Source organism: Mugil cephalus, chromosome 1 (assembly GCF_022458985.1).
Source record: "Mugil cephalus isolate CIBA_MC_2020 chromosome 1, CIBA_Mcephalus_1.1, whole genome shotgun sequence".
Classification (NCBI taxonomy): domain Eukaryota; kingdom Metazoa; phylum Chordata; class Actinopteri; order Mugiliformes; family Mugilidae; genus Mugil; species Mugil cephalus.
In genome coordinates, this window is record NC_061770.1 from 8,419,557 (window position 1) to 8,438,497 (window position 18,941).

Sequence of the window (18,941 nt, forward strand, 5' to 3'; positions counted from 1 at the left end):
GCGGAAGGCATGTTGTTTCTGGAGCGCGCACGTACACTGACGTAACGGTCTGTTTACGTCTTCTCTGTGGAGTCGCTGCTGCTGCAGTTTAGTCAACGATATGATGCAGTAGCCGGATAAAAGCCCCTGTCGGGAGCTAATATGACGTTAGTTTGACATTTCAGGCGTGTATGTCCTCGCGGAGGCCGCACAGAGAGTGACCTGGTGGAGGTCATCATGGACTAGCTGTAGTTGAGTGTTTTTTAGACCTCAGACAGTGTGACTGGCAGCAGCTGGGACGAGGCACTTTGGTGCTGCTAACGTTAGCCAGCAAGGCAACTTAGCTAGACGTGTTGAATCAGCTTTACTGCCGCGACAGGTATTACACAAATTCTTGACAAGCTCTTCTGTGTGTGTCGCTTCGTGTGTTGTCTTCCTCTGGCCACCAGCCTACTTTGTATAGCTGTGTTTTCTTTAGTTGTTGTTGTGTATCGGTGGTGTTAGCTGTCGTCGGCTGCTGCTGCTGCTAATGTGTAGCTATAGTTATTGCCTCCCAGTGGTGGAAAAAGTAATCAGATCTTTTAACGGTAAGTTGCATTAGCAATGTGTCACAGTGCAGAAATACCCCCATTAAACGTGTTTCAATTACATAAATATTACTACGCAAAAAATGAAACCTGCATGCAAAAATATTTTGTTTTTTATAATGTTAGTTTATAATGTCCTTATTGTGATGCGACTGTGAAGTGATATGTGTAATCACAACAAGTTATACATAGTATTTTATTTTAAAATGCACCGAAAATATGACAGATTACTTAAATTATACTTATAAATTTGTACTTGAATACTATAATACTACCAATATTTGTCTCTCTGGCTTTTTAAATGATCACACGTGGATCATAATGTATGTGTTATACATACCATAACTCACCACTTCATCAGGAACATTAGTGAAATAACTAAGAGCTGTTGATTCAGCTGTGTTTTAATTTTGGAGTCTGTGCTTTTAGTACTATTCAGTGGTATTGATGTTTCATGTTTCTGTTGTTTTGACATTTTATAGTCAGTGGCCTAGTCTGAATAACTCAACACAATCTAACAGCATCACAAACCACATCCTCCTTAATGACCATACAGTTGAATTATGAATTATTACGATGTTTCAATGTAAACTGAATATTTGAACAGTCTGGAAGGGACATTTAATCTGTGATTTGTTTTTTTTTGTCTCGAAAATAAGGAAAAATTCAGTTTTATATAATCTCCCATTTGACATTTTCAAATGTTTGGAAAATATCAAAATATTTCATGCATATGCATAAAAATAACTATTTTAGATTGTTAGAGCAGATGCTGATTAACTTTCTGTCCAATTACTAATCATATAATTCACTTTTTGTTGCATGTCTATTGCAGTATATACACAAACTCACTCTTCTAATGTCTGTTTGAAGTGTTGTTATCCTCGCTGTGTGTGGCCTTTGTTACCCAAGGTCAATCTCAACTCTGTTTATTTTAGATTCCTTGACTAGTTTGAGATCCTTGAGAGATTCTCAAGGCAGCATGGCGCCCAAAGACATCATGACCAATTCCCACGCCAAATCCATCCTCAACGCAATGAACTCCCTCCGCAAGAGCAACACACTCTGCGACATCACTCTGAGGGTGGAGAACACAGATTTTCCAGCTCACCGGATTGTCTTGGCTGCCTGCAGTGACTACTTTTGTGCCATGTTCACCAGTGAGGTAAAAACATCTACAATTTGTTGTCCACATTTACAAGTTTAACGTGAAATCATGTTTTCCTCAGTCTTGTGGCCATGTTAGACTTTACTACGCTGCAGGGTAGTACTTAAAGCACATAATCTCTCCATTATATGTTTGTGTTGTTGTGGTTCTGCAGCTTGCAGAAAAGGGAAAATCTTTTGTGGACATTCAGGGGCTCACTGCATCAACTATGGAGATCTTGCTGGACTTTGTGTACACAGAGACTGTTCTTGTAACGGTGGAAAATGTACAGGAACTGCTTCCTGCAGCGTGTTTGTTGCAGCTCAAAGGTAAGTTGAGGGGTTTAGCGTGTGATAGAGACTCATTGTCATCGAAGACGCAATGTGGCCACGGGCCTGTAAAAGTCTTGAGTTTCTTTAGAAAGTATTTAGTGTTTTTAATTTTTAATTCATTTTAAATTTAATTTAAAAAAAAAGCTTAACTATTTTCTCTTGCCTCCTGCCGACAGTAAAGATTTTGTGTCCAAATATTGACTTTTGGGACATGTTAAAACTATCACGAAATGTTGTGTGAGTGTTTTAATCAAATTCAGGTTGTGTTTATTAGTAACTAAGCATATCATCAAGTATTACTGTTATTGTAAAGGTTTGTACAGAATAAAAAAACATCAAGTAAAATAGTTTTTGCGTTACCAAACTAAGACTTGATTCATATTCGTTCTGCATATCAGGGTTTGGCCCAATTTGAATGATCCATGTGTGTTTGTATAAGAACATATCTATATCTGTCTGTTTCCCTCAGGAGTGAAAAGGGCTTGCTGTGATTTTTTGGAAAGTCAGCTCGATCCCTCCAACTGTCTGGGCATCCGTGACTTCGCCGAGACTCACAACTGCCTTGACCTGATGCAGGCTGCTGAGCTCTTTTCCCAGAAACATTTCTCTGAGGTGGTCCAGCACGAGGAGTTCATGCTGCTCAGCCAGACTGAAGTTGAAAAGCTCATTAAATGCGACGAAATCCAGGTTGGTAAACTGGATGTCTGGGGGGTTTACATCCTGTGGTGTTGTGTATTTTCGCTGCTGAGTTTTGCAGATAAACATATTCATGATTTCAAAGTTGCATATAGTAATTTTAAATATGTATTAATGCATCCGCTAAACGACAGAGCTCAGTCTGAAGTCGCAGTGAATAAGATTGGTTTGACGTGTGAAATGTCTTTCACAACTTACATGTTGTCTTTCAAACACCTGAGCGTGAAAAGAGGAAAGCAAGTACCAACCTGCTGTAATCTCAGGCAGTGGCCCCCCAGTTTCTCTCTGGTTTGCGGATTGGCCTGACAATGAAATTGCAGAGAAGTAGACCTGATTTAAGTTTGCCTTTGTGCTCAGGAAATTCCTGTTTCCTAACCACATGCATTGCTTTGTGAAAACACCGTTATTATCACATGATGATTTATAGATCATCAATTCTATCAAATTGTTCTTCCTGTCATTTCTGTTATTTTTAAAATAAAACCAGACTATACATGTGAGTCACAGTCACGCATAATTTGCCTTCACTTAAAGTTTTCTCTGTCATCTCCAAGGTGAGAGTTGATGGCTTGTATTAGTTTTAGGAGGCCGCGTTGATTTACTGCTGCACATGATGTCTTTGCACTTGAAGAAATGGCTGAAAACATTTTTGGATAAATAGCCGAGGCTGCAGTGGTTGCTATTTTTTTTGATTAACCTGTGGATTCTCTCTCATACCTGTGATTCTTGTCCTCCGTCTGTCGTCTGTGTGCAGGTCGACTCAGAGGAGCCTGTGTTTGAAGCGGTGTTAAACTGGGTCAAACACAACCGAAAAGAGCGAGAGCCGTACCTGCCAGACATGCTGGAGTTTGTCCGAATGCCACTGCTCACCCCTCGCTACATTACAGATGTCATTGATGCTGAGGTGAGCCAGGCGACACACAACAGGTTGTTGTGTAATCATACGCCAAGCTTCTAATGAAAGATCACCCTTGAAGTATTTATCACACTGTAATTAAGCGTGTTTTTACATGTTGCAGCCTCTCATTCGGTGTAGCCTGCCATGTCGAGATCTCGTTGATGAGGCCAAGAAATTCCACCTAAGACCGGAGCTGAGGAGTGAGATGCAGGGCCCACGCACACAAGCCAGATTAGGTAGGAATCCTGCTCTCAACTGGGATTGGGCTAAATGTCTTTTCTGTCCCGGCTTTGTAATCCACTGTTTTCTCGTCAGGTGCCAAAGAAGTGCTGCTGGTTATAGGTGGCTTTGGCAGCCAGCAGTCGCCCATAGACATCGTGGAGAAATACGATCCGAAAACTCAAGAATGGAGCTTTTTACCTGTGAGTCCTGAATACTACAAAGGGAGCCCTGTGTGTGTGTGTGTGTGTGTGTGTGTGCGTTTTTTTTTTTCTTCTTAGTGGTTTCGCTGATGCAGAGAGTTATGTCTCAAACAGAATATTGCAAGAAAAAGGCGTTACGTGGCCACGGTGTCTCTCCACGATCGGGTTTACGTGATCGGAGGTTACGACGGCCGGTCGAGGCTCAGCTCCGTGGAGTGCCTGGACTACACAGCGGACGAGGACGGCGTTTGGTACACCGTCGCCACCATGAATGTTCGCCGAGGCCTCGCCGGGGCCACGACGCTCGGAGGTGAGGGAGCTTCTGTGCCAGATAACTTTACGAACTTTGCCTTTCTGTGAAATCCCCTTTGAAGTTCCTCCGTCTCGGTAAACGTTACAGGACACTTGTGCTGTTATTTGGCTCTTGGCAGATATGATCTACGTTGCCGGTGGCTTTGATGGCAGCCGGCGTCACACCAGCATGGAGAGATACGATCCAAACATCGACCAGTGGAGCATGCTGGGGGATATGCAGACAGCCAGAGAAGGAGCTGGTCTGGTGGTGGCCAGTGGGCTCATATACTGTCTGGGTATGGAGAAATAATCTTCCCTCTGTCCCACACTCTGGTCACTTTATCAACAGTCTAAATGATTTACAGCTGTTAGTAAGTATCAGACTTTATCTTTAAGAGCTCATTGTCAGGCAGTAATAGTTTTTGGCTGCCTGACGGATGAGTCAGTCCACCATCCAAAACTGCAGTGAAGACACTTTGGACTCGTTTCCAGTTGTCCCGAATCCGTACACATCGCCATCAGAGAAGAATAACAAACTCTAAAAGGCCCAAGATAAACACACTTGAAGATACAAACATTAGAAGCTACAAACAACCTCCAACCCTTTAAGACCTAAACATCCGCCTGTGCATTAAAAAAAAGTTTGCGGTATTTGAATTACCGTAACTCACTGATGGACAGATTTCAAAGTGCGGCTGAACACTGGGAAGTTGCATGTTCCGTGAAAAAGAAATTGCCTTCACAGTAATGATGACGCACCGCTGCTGTTGGAGGGCAACGTCAAACTGAGGAGCCCCCGGAAGAGAGAGTTGTTTGGAGGAATTTGTTGGTAAAAACAAAGTTAGTTATACCCTTGAGATGTCACAAAGGTTTTCCAGATAAAAGCACAACTTCTCAGTGTTCGGCCTCACTTTGAATATTGTCAATAGCGCAAACCACTGTGAGTTACAGTAATTCAAATACTGCATGCTTTAACAGATCGCCGGTGATCCATTCGATTTTAAAGGGTTAATAAAACCCTCTCTGTAGAAGAAAAAAATAAAATCCCCAAATACAAGATGACCAAGTTTTCTGACATGAGTGTGTTGGAATGAATCCTTTTATATTTTTGACTTTTGTAGTAACTGAGAAATCATTTCATATTATATGGAAAATATGGTAAATGTGTCCAGAGCTTATTTACAGTATTGACTAAATATTTGGTTTAGGATATAGTGAAAAATAATTCACTTTACTACCAAAAAAGACAAAACATAAATCCTTCATAAGAACTACCTGACAAACCAGTGCAGCTGTAATCTTTTCCCTTATTCTATTCCTTCATAGGTGGATATGACGGACTAAATATCCTGAACTCGGTGGAGCGGTATGACCCACACACAGGCCACTGGACCAGCGTCACGCCGATGGCCACTAAGCGGTCAGGTAGGTAAGAAAACACATCAGTGGGACGTCACCTCTGACTTTGTGTGTCTTTGTTAGTCTGACTCCTTTACGCTGCTTCCAGGGGCGGGCGTGGCTTTACTCAACGACCACATTTATGTGGTGGGAGGTTTTGATGGCGTCTCACACCTCGACTCTGTTGAGGTGTACAACATCAGAACGGACTACTGGACAACTGTGGCCAGTATGACGACTCCTCGATGTTACGTGGGCGCGACCGTCCTCAGAGGACGACTCTACGCCATCGCTGGGTGAGAAAGAGTTTCCATGTGTCATACTCGTCTAGAATTACTACTCAGTGGGAGAAAATCACACCCAGGTCTGGGCAAAAAAAACACAAAAAACTCTGTAAAGCACTTCATCTACAGGTTGTGGCGACGCAGACCAGAACAACAGTGATTGATCCAAAACGCATTCCCTCACTCGTTTGTCTCAGCAGCCGCACACAGACATGAAATTATTTATCTATTTAATTTATATAATATAGGATAAGTGCATATTAATGACCATCTATTCAGACAGCAATATAAGGAAATATGCTGAATTATAGCAACAATGCTAATTTGAATCTGTGGTTCCTTGGCAGGTTCCACAAAAACATGACACAGACATGAAACCTCTTACGAACCATCTACTCTGACGTCTTCTCTGTTTTCTGTGAGAGAAAACTCTGTCCCCCCTGACGGAGACCTTGCATTAAGATCTGATCTGGGCAATCTGATGGAGACAGGTGTGAACACCCTCAGGATGCTCTGAGATCAGATGAGATTTGAGAGACCAGAGTTTTGCTTCATTCATTCAGAAAAAAAAAACAAAAAAACGCCTTAAAATGAAAAAATACTGTAAATGAGGTTTGATCATTAGTAATGAGAACCTTCTAAAATATTCTAAATAATAACTAAAAAATAAATGAATCGGAGTAAGAATTAAGAAATGAAAGTTTTTAATATAAGTACACAAGTGTGAGTCTGTCGTCAAATAACCTCATGTTGTGGTGCGAAGAGCTGTGTGTGTTTAGGAATTTCTCCAATCACTGAGGTCTTTATTTAACTTTATTACCAGAGATTATGGTGTGTACAGAAGCTTTTAGGTTTGTTATAATTTTAGTTTTGTGTAGGTCTAACTAAAGTCAGTTAAATAACCACTTGACATGTGTGCCAAAGTCATGACGCACGCACATTAAACAGAGCTTTTCTTGGTTCTGGAGCAGCAGTAGACGTCCATCAGAGACAACAGATGTTGAAATATTCAACTGTACCCCAGATGATTTAGAGTTTATTTGCATACATAGCACAAAACTGAGATCAGATTTGGGGAAACATTTGCCGAAGCTTCACATGAGCTTTGATTGAACTGAATAGATCATTTGTTTTTGTTTTTTGCACAGAATATGGTTTTTATTCATTCTGCAGTTGAGTCAGGTGTCTCCTTCCAGCCAGTGTGACTACAACAATCAATAGCACTCGCTGGTGTGTCGATGTAGTATTGTAATGACATTTTAAAAGATCACAATCTGCTCTTTCAGTGAGGTCGAATTTAGATTTGGAAAAAGTCGGCACTCAGTCCTAAGTATTTTAACAGCTGCACCAATGAGACTGTGTCGACACGTACCGTGCTATATCGCATAACCCATCTATTGGCCTACAGCAGTGGGGGCAGACTCGGGAGGGTCCAGCCAAGATGCAAATTTGTTCCGATTTTGCTGCGGTGTTGGATCATGTTTCTCGGTATCATAATCTGCCGTGCAGTATTTTGGCATCGGACGAGCCTTCAAACGCGCAGATTTGTTCCTGAAATGAGACTTCTTGGGTTGTATTCCTCTCCGGGACGTGAAGCAACACGTTTTTCCCCGACACACACCTTCACAGCTGGCTTTGTTGTGTCCTTCTTAATCCTCCTTTTCAGTCTAATCACTGGTAACAATCGTTTAAAGGACAGTTTTAAACAGAAGGCTGTTCATGCCGTCTTCCTTAACTGACTGACAAAGCCCACTCGAAGTCTAGTTTCCAGACACTGGCGTAGGACCTACAGCTGACTCCACTCTGATCAAGGTGATAGCTTTTCTTTTAATTTCATTCTCAGTTAAGTTGCCGCTGGCGGCTGAAGGAGAGCGTTCGTTGTCTCGCAGTGTTTGTGAAGTGCAAATGAACAAAAACAACTCTAGTGTCAGAAACAACTAGCTTCAACTTATTTGAATTCACGTTTACTTCACCTGCTGCATGGTGGAGTGGAGTACGGGACATGCGAGTGATTGTGTGGTAACATAACTCTGCTTGCCTTCATTCAGCTCGATATTACAGCGCTGTGCTTGTCGTTGTGATGCAAACTCTCAGTTCTTCTCCGTTCCTCCAGATACGACGGGAACTCTCTCCTCAGCAGCATCGAATGTTACGACCCGGTTATCGACTCCTGGGAGGTCGTCACTTCGATGGCGACCCAGCGGTGCGACGCCGGCGTCTGCGTGCTCCGAGAAAAGTGATGTCTGCCAAGAGCCACGGGAGGAAGAGCAGACGCGAGGACAGGCAGCTAGACTTGAATAAAACGCCACTAAAACGGAACTACAAAGGGAGATGTTTGTTCGCCAGTATGCAAATATAGACTCTCCAGAAAAAAAACAAAAGAAAGCGGAGGAATGCAGCCGTTCGGGCTGCGCCTCCGCCGCTCGGACTGTGCAGCAGAGATTCAGCTTCGCCGTGGTATACTTCACCTCAAAAGAGGCCTCCAAGGAGCCCATCGCCACTTGCATGACTCTTCGGTGGTTCTTGTGTCTGTCGTTACCTGTGAGATTATTTTTTCAGTCGGTCTTCAAAGTGCAATATATTTCTACTCATCATATGAAAGCGTAAAACGATGGAGCACGTTTAGACTCCACTTGCTGCTATATGCCTTATATGACTTTGGCCTACATCAGACTGAACATCCACGTTGCCTCGCATTCAACTTTGATGGTAGTTCCACTACATTAGCTTGTTACCGGGTGAACTCGTGGTGTTCGCCCAAGTCGTGGATGGGTCAACATTTCACACCCTTTTTTGTAAATCTTCCTGTAAACAGTGCTTTTAGATTGAAATAACTTTAATACAAAAGATTTAATACTTAAGTGTTCCTCTCAGAAGATATATTTAGAGATGAATATTGTTTTAGAAAATGACTGAAATGTACAAGTCGACCATTTTGTCCCTCGATGTGACAAAAGTGAAACATCAACGTTATCAGGTGCATGTGATTTGTTTTTTTCTTCCTCAGCGTATTGAACATGTACATGTTGGATACGAAGTCCCAACATCACTGTTGCCTGGAAAAACTAAATAAACACAATAAGAACCGACTAATTTCATCTGAGGTTCATATGTTATATTCCTTCTTAATGATGACATGCACAGATCAAGCATAACATTATGACCACCTCTCCTCTATGCCTTCAAATAGTTGTGACCCATCGGAGAATGGACGTGTGTCTTCCGAGGGCGTCCTGTGGTGTCTGGTAACAGGATGCTGTTAGTGGGGGCCTTTGGGTGCTGTGGGTTGAGGGGAGGGGCCTCTGTGGATCATCCCACATATACGTGATCAGTTTGGGATCTAGTGAATTTTGAAGCCAGATGTTTTTTGAGCTGTTCCTAAACTCTGTGTGTGTGTGTGTCTGTGTCTGTGTGTGTGTCTGTGTGTGTCAGTCTGCATCCTCCATCCTGCTGGAAGAAGTGTCATTTTTATGAGGTGGGAGTGGTCTGGTCTTGGTGGGTGCAACATGTCTAAGTAACATCCACATCAGTGCCAGGTCCAAACGTTTCCAGCAGAAGATTAAATTGTCATAATATGGCCAATGTTATTATTTACTTCTCCTGTCTGTGGTTTTAATGAGTTCTTTTCTGTGGGAGCAAATTCTGTCTGAAACACTCACTGAGCTGCGTTCCTGCTGCTTTCAGAACAAGAACAATCTCATGTTCAGCAGACTAATTTTTTTTTTTAATTTACACCTTTACTCTGGGACAAGTTATTTTACATTTGTTTAACTAGACTGCATTCAGAAGCGGAGTCTATATTACTTGTGCACCTTCCCCAGTCAGTCGTTTGCAGCTCGTTTGTTGACAGCTGCTGCTGTTAAATTGTACACGAATGAACTCATCGCAGATGATAAAACTAGTTAAACTTGTTGGCAGTTCCACTGCAAAACGATTTTCCCTCTGATCTTTTCTGGCTGCTTCATAACAGATAATTGTTTAAGGCTCAGGTAAAGAAATTCATTAGGGAAAGTATCTTCACTTCGAATCATAACCTCCAGAACTGATCTTGTCACTCTTCAGAGCGGACAAACCTCTAAGTCTGGACCTTAACACCCAGTCTGTTGATGAACGGCTGCAGAAAACATGCTACTTATTGCACCGGTATAATAATCTCATAATCACACTCACAACAATGTGTCACGTCATTCATGTACTTTATATTCTTGTAGTTAAGGGAGAGTTGTGAAATAACCAGGGAGGCTGTCAAGTCAGGGAAATATGAGCATAAGATGATGAGTCCACCTGCTTTTCTTTCTTCTACAACATGCAGGTAACAACAAGCCAGAAAAGAGACTAAAACAACATTTTGAGGGGGAACTGCCTTAATGCCGGAAAGTTATCATTCCTCCCTCTCTCCTTCCCTCCCTGTCTCCTTCCCTCCCTCCCTTCCTCCCTCCTCCTGAAGCCCTGAATCAGCACCGTCAGTCACATATAAAGAGCAGCGGGCGGCGGGCGGGACAGAGTGAAGCTGTGTTGGCGGAGACTCGTTACTCGTCCCGGGACGCTGCAGAGCAATTAACACTTATCAGTCTGTCTGGGGGCTTTTTGACAGACGATAAACTTCAAGTATCCTGAGACTTACTTCTGATAACACCTGCAGAAACATGGTGAGTGGATGCACCGGGCGCGGGGAAGCGTTGGTTTTGTTTCCATAGATTGTGCCAATAGCCTGGATGTTGCTTTCTTTGAAAATGTCCCAGGCTCTCTGCACTCAGTGTATTTGTTAAGTATTTCACATTTTGATTTAATAGTTGTAGGAGTTTAACCACATTCATTTCCAGTCTCTTCCCTACTGACAGTTTCATCTCACGCTTGAAGTCTCGTTGTTTGTGAATATTTCATCTTTCATCAGGTTTCATGTTTTCCCTAGTCCAACATGCCTTACAAATGTCACTCAACAACAGAAAAATCATCTAAGGGGATGTTCTCGCTCCAGGGAAAACAAGCTGAAATTCTCAACGTGTTGAAACACGCGCTCTGGAAGCACTTGGAAAATGCAACAATCAAGTGTTGGAATAGCTTATCCCGTTTAGACATTGTTCACACCTGACAATTGGAGGGGTGCGACACGGATACAATAAGGACTTATAATTATCCCTCTGACTTTTAAGGCGGGACATGATTTTTTTCCACTTTTATTGTGACATTTGTGAATTTGAACTTTGAATAATGCCGTTATTTATTCTGCCGCCCTTTTGAAATGTCCCAACTGTGAAGTTTCTGATTGTGCAATGGGTTTACTATTCTTATTCGAGGAGTTGAGGTATGCTACCGTGTTTTACTTCTTTTTGGATCATTTAACTCATAGAACATAACCTGGGAGGCCTCAAATGTTTACTCAACTTCAAATTACAAATCTTGAATTTTCCAGTCTGCATTTTACACATCCAATAAGAGCAACTTTACCATTTAACATAAAGAATGCGGCTGAAATGTGATACGTCTGAACTGGATGTCACTTATGGCTTCTAAAACATATTTCCTCAACTCATATCATTTCCTGTTCATGTGTCCCAGATGTGTGTCACGCTTCCGTCAATGATTATGTTTTTTGTCAAAAATGGATAAAATTACAGAGGCAATTGTAGTTGTGAACTTCCTCCTGTGTTGTCTTTTTCCTGTACAGAGAGAGTGTATCTCCATCCATGTGGGCCAGGCAGGCGTGCAGACAGGGAACGCCTGCTGGGAGCTCTTCTGCCTCGAGCACGGCATCGGCCCTGACGGAGTCTTCCTGGATGTTCCTACAGAAACAAACTGCCGTGAAGATCCATTCAACACTTTCTTCAATACTGGGAGCTCTGGGCGTCATGTTCCCCGAGCAATATATGTAGACCTGGAGCCCACTGTGGTTGGTGAGCGGCCCTGTATATCTGTTCTGGGTTTTTTTTCCCCTCCACTCCTTATCTCGTTTCTATTACTACAACCAGCGTCCAATTATGTGCGGTTACAGTCATCTAGTGACGCATCCCCATCTGCACCATGAAGGTAACCACTGATAGGAACACTGGTATCCAAGCAACAAGTGCAGTGGTGACACCTTTGGCTTTTATGTAGTGTGTACATAACAAAATGAAGACTGCAGCCTTCAGTGGATATCTGTTACAGTATGGCCTTTGGATTTACACCGAGGCAGCTTTAAACCTGAAATCTTTACTTCCTTGTCTTTTATACTGCTATATGTATATATACATACATACATTTACATATATTACAAGCATTATTTATTTATATTTTCACATAATCTCTAACCCATATCACATTTGAATGAAGCCCCCATTTTAACACCTTCACCACTAAATTAAAAAATCATTTTACATTAAATTCCCTTTACATGAATCAGGTGTAGTTGGTAATTGTTCACAATTTGGCTGAAAAAATAGTAAAATTGATCACGGTTTTACCACAGTAATGAGCTGAAGTAGAAGATTAAAGATACAACCCTAGTTTAGATGACACCTGTACGTCTGATATATCCAGGTCTGAACTGAGTCTTCTTCTTTCCAGATGAAGTGAGGGTCGGGAAGTACAAAGATCTCTTCCACCCAGAGCAGCTGATCTCTGGAAAGGAGGACGCCGCCAACAACTACGCCCGCGGCCATTACACTGTCGGCAAAGAAATCATTGATGGAGTAATGGAACGGGTTCGCAAAATGGTCAGTGACAATGAAATCCAGAAAAGAGGTTCATATGACTATAGTGTTTATGAATGTGTCACTGCAATTGCAAAATTTAGTTATTTGTTTGAATAGTGATTCTCTCAGGACAATGAACGAATTGTGGCGTAAGCAAAAAAACGCCAGGAACTTGCTGTTCCGGGTTTAGAGATCAGTGTTTATTTGCTGAGTCTTCATTTCAGAAGGGCCTGTTTTCAGAGGAGACATTTTGACTTGTCCCGGCAGGGAACTCCCAAGTGTGTTCATGTTGACTGCATTTGATTTCAGGCAGTGAGGGATCAGACATTTAAGGGGAAAGTTTGGCAATTTAGAACTATGCTACCAGTCTCCAATCAATAGACCAACACTGTGTTTACACTACGACTGACAAAAGTTAGAAAATGGGCCAGTTGAAACTTTGGTCAAGTGCTTGTCGATGTCGTGGGTGAGCTCATCTATTTAAGAGCCTTTAAATAGATGAGCTCTGTTAATGACCTATAATGATATTTATTAACTTAATATGGCAAACTTTTTTTTAGTTTTGAGTGGTATCTAAATAGCCCTACTGAACACTGGTTCTTTTTGTTTTTAGCTCTGTTTTCGGTCTCTACTCAGGGAGATATATCTGGTCCTTCAGCTGCTAAATCCTCCACTATGTAACTGACTGATGTTGGTCGCTGAACATAAACAGCAGTTTTAAGATTTTTTTCCCCTTGATAACTCTTGGTAAAATTGTGTTATGAAACCAGTGAAAGTGACCAACAATGGTTTCAGTGGGCTCATTCAGTCTACAGATTCAGGTGATGATTCATTGGTAGAAATGACTCTTTGTTGCATGTCGTCACATTGTCATTGGATGGCTGTTACTGTAGAAATATGTAGCTACATAAAGTCAGAGGAGACCGTTGTGTTTTTCTCATCAGACGGACCAGTGCACGGGCCTGCAGGGCTTCCTCGTCTTTCACAGCTTTGGAGGGGGGACCGGCTCTGGCTTCACCTCCCTGCTGATGGAGCGTCTGTCCGTTGACTACGGAAAGAAGTCCAAGCTGGAGTTTGCCGTCTACCCAGCTCCCCAGGTTTCCACTGCTGTGGTGGAGCCCTATAATGCCATCCTGACCACCCACACCACCCTAGAGCACTCTGACTGTGCCTTCATGGTCGACAACGAGGCCATCTACGACATATGCCGTCGCAACATGGACATCGAGAGTCCGGGTTACATCAACCTCAACAGGTTGATCGGTCAGATTGTTTCCTCAATCACCGCCTCCCTTCGTTTCGATGGCGCCCTCAACGTGGATCTGATGGAGTTCCAGACCAACCTGGTCCCATATCCCCGTATCCACTTCCCTCTGGTGACCTATTCGCCCATTATCTCTGCTGAGAAGGCTTACCATGAGCAGCTGACCGTGTCTGAGATCACCACCGCCTGCTTTGAACCAACCAATCAGATGGTCAAGTGTGATCCTCGTCACGGCAAATACATGGCGTGCTGCATGCTGTACCGAGGAGATGTGGTCCCAAAGGATGTAAACGCCGCCATTGCCAATATCAAGACTCGACGTTCCATCCAGTTTGTTGACTGGTGCCCCACCGGCTTCAAGGTGAGAAAAGATATGAAGGCAGGAGGTACAGCTCGACACATTTTATCTTTCTGATAAATTACTTTGTCTCATCAGGTCGGCATTAATTACCAACCTCCAACCGCCGTTCCTGGTGGAGACCTGGCCAAGGTGCAGAGGGCTGTGTGCATGCTGAGCAACACCACTGCTATTGCCGAAGCCTGGTCTCGCCTCGACCACAAGTTTGACCTCATGTACGCTAAGCGGGCATTCGTCCACTGGTATGTGGGCGAAGGCATGGAGGAGGGGGAATTTGCTGAGGCCAGAGAGGACCTGGCCTGTCTGGAAAAGGATTACGAGGAGGTGGGCCACATGACCTCAGATGACGAAAATTACGACGAAGAATATTAAATCCTGTGAGACCTTAAGCTGTGGTAGCAGGACGGTTATTGTACTCTGATTTTGTCTTTATCTTCTAAGCTACATTTAGTAAAAGTCGCTGTCTTTGTCACTGCCATTTTTTGATCTAAGTTTTAGATTCACGAAAGCAGAGATCAGAGCTGGATTTGAGGTGGATTTGATTTGTGCTCTGTAATAAAATTGATCTCAGAAACTTGTTAGAGTTACAGTTGAATGGTGCAGCCACCAAGCACCACTACTTCTCTGCTCATGTTCGACATAGCGTAAAGATGAACATGGTGGCAAAGTAAGAAGGTACAGTATTGCTTTTCTTCTGACCTTATTAAAACCCTGTAAGTTCTTACAGTATGCACTTCCCTTTGAAGAAGAAGTTTATAAACCAACAGACAAAATAAACACATTTCTTTTGCTGTCAAAAAGTTGTCCACAGAGAAATAAATGTACAGTACACTTTGTGAAGAGTGTTTTTATGAACACCTCGGTGAGCCTCCCCAATCGCTGGTATAGAGAATATCAAATGAAAACTGCATTTACAGACTACAGAAAGAAATTTGTGATCCCAAACAGAAGGAGTGCACTTTTGTAGCCAGTCATCATATCTTGTCATGAAGGTTATAAACAAATGCAACGCATTATTGAACTCTTAAACTGGGGAACACACAATATGTTAAAGTTAAATAATTGGTGTCTTACCACGTCTTCTCTTGTCTTGTCAAGACTGTTTCTTTCATAGGAATACTAGGACTTCATATATTTAGCTCTGTTCTCAGAGAGGAAAGAATTACAGGAAGTGAGATTGTTGATCTTTGTGCACATGAAATATTATATCCATAACAATATTGTTATTTCGTACATGCTTGCTGTGTATACAGGTAACTCTCCAGGGAAACAACTCACAGAGGCATATTGCATATTGTTGTAAAGGTCTCATTGCCTATAAAATGTAGACAAAGGACCATAAAACATCATACACTCGATTGTATGACCTACTTACCAGCGGTTGTTACATAACATATTTTCAAACCTGGTACCGGGTGTGTAGGTGGATGGGTTGGGGAGTGCTTTTTTTTTTTTTTTTTTTTTCTCACAGTCTACCATCCTTGTTGCAGCAAATTGATGGAAAATCTACAGATTATGACCAAAAACGGAGGACTTCAGGCAGTAGATAGAACAGGTTTTTAACATAGCCTGACCATGAAGAGCCTTAAAAGTAATCGATACACTCTTAAACACAATCTTAAACAAACAGGTAACCAGTATAACCTGTTAAAAGTGCTGTAATTACCTGGCTTAAGTAAACAGTCAGTCAGCTGATTGATTTCTGTTAAAAGGCCTCTGCAGTAGTTCAGGTGTGAGAAGACAAAGGCACAAGTTACAAGCACATCCATCCATCCTTCCATCTATCTATCTATCTATCTATCTATCTATCTATCTATCTATCTATCTATCTATCTATCTATCTATCTATCTATCTATCTATCTATCTATCTATCTATCTATCTATCTATCTATGTCTACATTACATTATAAGTATATATTCAACAAATATACTTTGTGAATTTAGGGCGAAGGCAGTGTCTACTTTTGATCTCAAATTCAAATAAGTAGCAAAATGGCAGTTTCGCTACCGTTGACATATGTTGAATGATGCTTTGTGTTTATAGTAGCAGCCTTTCACCGGTTTATTACAGCAAACCCTGGATTTGCATATACGGCACTGTGCAAATAAACTTATCCACCACAAAGGTCCACCGGGAAGTCATCTGATTAAAATACAACCTGAGATATAATCAGACTTATGAAGAATGAGGAACAAAACAACAGATGGTTTGTCCAAACAAATGCAACAAACGTACATAACATAATAAAGACTATTCAGGACATTCATTTGAATGTATCCACACTACAAGACTGGAAGTCAGAAAGAAATGTGCTACATTGTCAATACAGTTAGGCCTAGAAATATTTGGACAGTGACACAATCTTCTTCACCGAAATCTTCTCCTCATTTCAGGGGCTCAAATGTAATTGGACAAATTAACGTTACCATGAATAAACTGTTAATTTTTAAGTATTGTTGAGAATCCTTTGCAGGTAATGACTGCCTGAAGTCTGGAACCCATGGACATCACCAATCACTCGGTTTTCTCCTTTGTGATGCTTCGACAGGTTTTTTCTGCAGCTGTCGTCAGTTACTTGTTGTTTGTTAGTCTCAAGTAAGTGAAATGCAGCTCAATCAGGTTGAGATCTGTTGAATGACTTGGCCATTGCAGAATATTTCACTTATTAGCCTTAAAACACTCATGAGTTGCTTCTGCTGTATGTTTAGGTTATTGTCCATCTATACCTTGAAGCACTGTCAAATATATCCCTATATGCTTCAGAATTCATCCAGTTGCGTCTATCTCATCATCAATAAACTCTAGTTTTGTTTTAAGCCTTACGTGCCCATGTATCCCACTGCCGCCACCATGTTTTACAGAAGATGTGATGTGCTTTGGATCATGGGCTGTTCTAAGTCTTCCGCATACTTTCTTCCCATCGTTCTCGTACAGGTTGATCATAGTTTGTCCAAAGAATTCCAGAACTGGGCTGGTGCCTTTTGATCCTTTTTAACATAGTCTAATCTGGCCGTTCTATTTTGAGGCTGATTGATGATTTGCACCTTGTGGTGAACCCTCTGTATTTACTCTCACAAAGTCTTCTGTTTATTGTAGACTTAGACACTGAGACACATACTTCCTGGAGAGTGTCCTTCCCTAGGTTGGATGTTGTGAAGGGTTTTTCTTCACCGTGGAAAGGATCCTGCCATCATCCACCACTGTTGTCTTCCGTAGACCTCCAGGCTTTTTAGAGTTTCCAAACTCAACAATACGCCTCCTTTTTTTCCGTCTGAATGAACCAAACTGATGATTGGACTACTCCTAACATTTCCACTATCCGTCTGATGGATGTCCTCTTTTTCAGCCAGGTCTGTGATACTTTCATTGAGATGTCCTTTGACTGCATGTTATGGGTTCACAGCAGCAGCTTCCAAATGCAAATGCCACACCTGGAGTCAACTCCAGATCTTTTACCTGTTTAAATGATGAGGGATTGATGAGGGAATAGCCCATGCAGCCCATGTGATAGCTGAGTAGATTGTCCAATTACATTTGGTCCCTTGAAAAAGAGGCAGCTACGTATTAAAGAGTTTTATTTCCTAAACATTTCCATCAGTTTGGATGACAATACCCTCAAATTGCAGCTGTCAGTCTACTTTTAGCCCATACTGATTATACAACTTTAACATGTTTTGGTATATGTTGCGACCAAAGCAGTTGTCCACCAGCAGTGTCCGTATTTGTTTTGTTCACAATTTTACACTCATTTATTTATCTATTGTATATTTGCCTGTTTTTTACTATGGAACTTCACTGTGTCCTGAATAAAGTTTGACTGACTGATTGATTGATTGATTGATTGATTGATTGATTGATTGATTGAATAATTGACACACATCTACAAATAGTAGCACTAGACAGTCTTTTTCATTCAAATTACACTTTCTTCCATTTACAGTTTATTGATTTGCACACTATTTGACATTCTGTTAATTGTCTTTAAGCTGCATTGATACTCACACTTTTTGTTTGAGCACCTCAGGCAAAACGATTCAAAAGATGGAAGAAGGGGGACTGGACTGAAACAACCTTAAAGTTTCATTTAAAGAGGATTACTTGTGTTGAAATATAGTTATGTTCTTTGTATTTAGTTTCCCTTTTTGTTCACTTAACTTGTGTTTAGATTTGGGTATGTTAGATGAGTTACTTACTTACTTGTTATCTGTTTTGGACTAGTCCTAGTATATAAAAGTATATTTTGGGCCCTAGTTTGTCCACATTTGTTAGATCTTTGTGTTAGACCTCACTAGTTTTGTAATTTTCTCAAATTTCTGAAAGTTCATTAAAACATTTTTGTCAGTTTCACACCTTTGAGCTCTGCCTTTCCGCTTGGCCCCTAACAGTATACAGCTTAGGAACAAAACTTGTGTCAGTGTCTACATATATGCGGAGCTAACCGTATATGTTCTCTTTTTTCCCCCATCCATTGTGTCTTGATAGCCGTCCCATTACACAGCTGACAGATTGTCTCTGGTCCTCTGTGTGGTCCTCTGTGTGGTCGTTAAGTAGCAGATGTCTCTCTCTGTCTTTTTTTTTTTTTTTTTTTTTTGAGAAACACCCAATC

At 41.7% G+C, this 18,941-nt stretch overlaps 2 protein-coding genes across 3 annotated transcripts; both read left to right on the top strand.

Annotated features, from left to right (window-relative positions):
- Positions 1-86: 86 nt before the first annotated feature.
- Positions 87-9,126, top strand: LOC125004358 (kelch-like protein 12). Of its 2 annotated transcripts, none has more exons than XM_047578903.1 (12): positions 87-566; positions 1,505-1,731; positions 1,889-2,042; positions 2,515-2,732; positions 3,496-3,645; positions 3,761-3,875; positions 3,955-4,061; positions 4,176-4,371; positions 4,493-4,651; positions 5,682-5,780; positions 5,863-6,049; positions 8,151-9,126. In XM_047578903.1, exons 1-12 carry the CDS (start codon positions 509-511, stop codon positions 8,275-8,277), a joined length of 1,797 nt encoding a protein of 598 aa, XP_047434859.1. In that variant the 5' UTR covers positions 87-508; the 3' UTR covers positions 8,278-9,126. The 2 variants fall into 2 exon arrangements, with proteins under 2 accessions (XP_047434859.1, XP_047434867.1); XM_047578911.1 differs by having other exon boundaries at positions 88-358.
- Positions 9,127-10,511: 1,385 nt separating this feature from the next.
- tuba5 (tubulin alpha 5) lies at positions 10,512-15,169 on the top strand. The gene is made up of 5 exons (XM_047578925.1): positions 10,512-10,686; positions 11,706-11,931; positions 12,584-12,732; positions 13,656-14,336; positions 14,412-15,169. The coding sequence occupies exons 1-5, from the start codon at positions 10,684-10,686 to the stop codon at positions 14,703-14,705; spliced, it is 1,353 nt and encodes a 450-aa protein (XP_047434881.1). The 5' UTR covers positions 10,512-10,683; the 3' UTR covers positions 14,706-15,169.
- The last annotated feature ends 3,772 nt before the right edge of the window (positions 15,170-18,941 follow it).

Coding starts and splice junctions, on each gene's coding strand:
- tuba5 (XM_047578925.1), top strand. Junction 12,733..13,655: donor TGGAACGGGTTCGCAAAATG/GTCAGTGACAAT, acceptor TTTTCTCATCAG/ACGGACCAGTGCACGGGCCT. Junction 14,337..14,411: donor GGTGCCCCACCGGCTTCAAG/GTGAGAAAAGAT, acceptor TTGTCTCATCAG/GTCGGCATTAATTACCAACC.
- LOC125004358 (XM_047578903.1), top strand. CDS start 509: ATGTGTAGCTATAGTTATTGCCTCCCAGTGGTGGAAAAAGTAATCAGA. Junction 4,062..4,175: donor AAGAATGGAGCTTTTTACCT/GTGAGTCCTGAA, acceptor TGTCTCAAACAG/AATATTGCAAGAAAAAGGCG. Junction 6,050..8,150: donor CGACTCTACGCCATCGCTGG/GTGAGAAAGAGT, acceptor CCGTTCCTCCAG/ATACGACGGGAACTCTCTCC.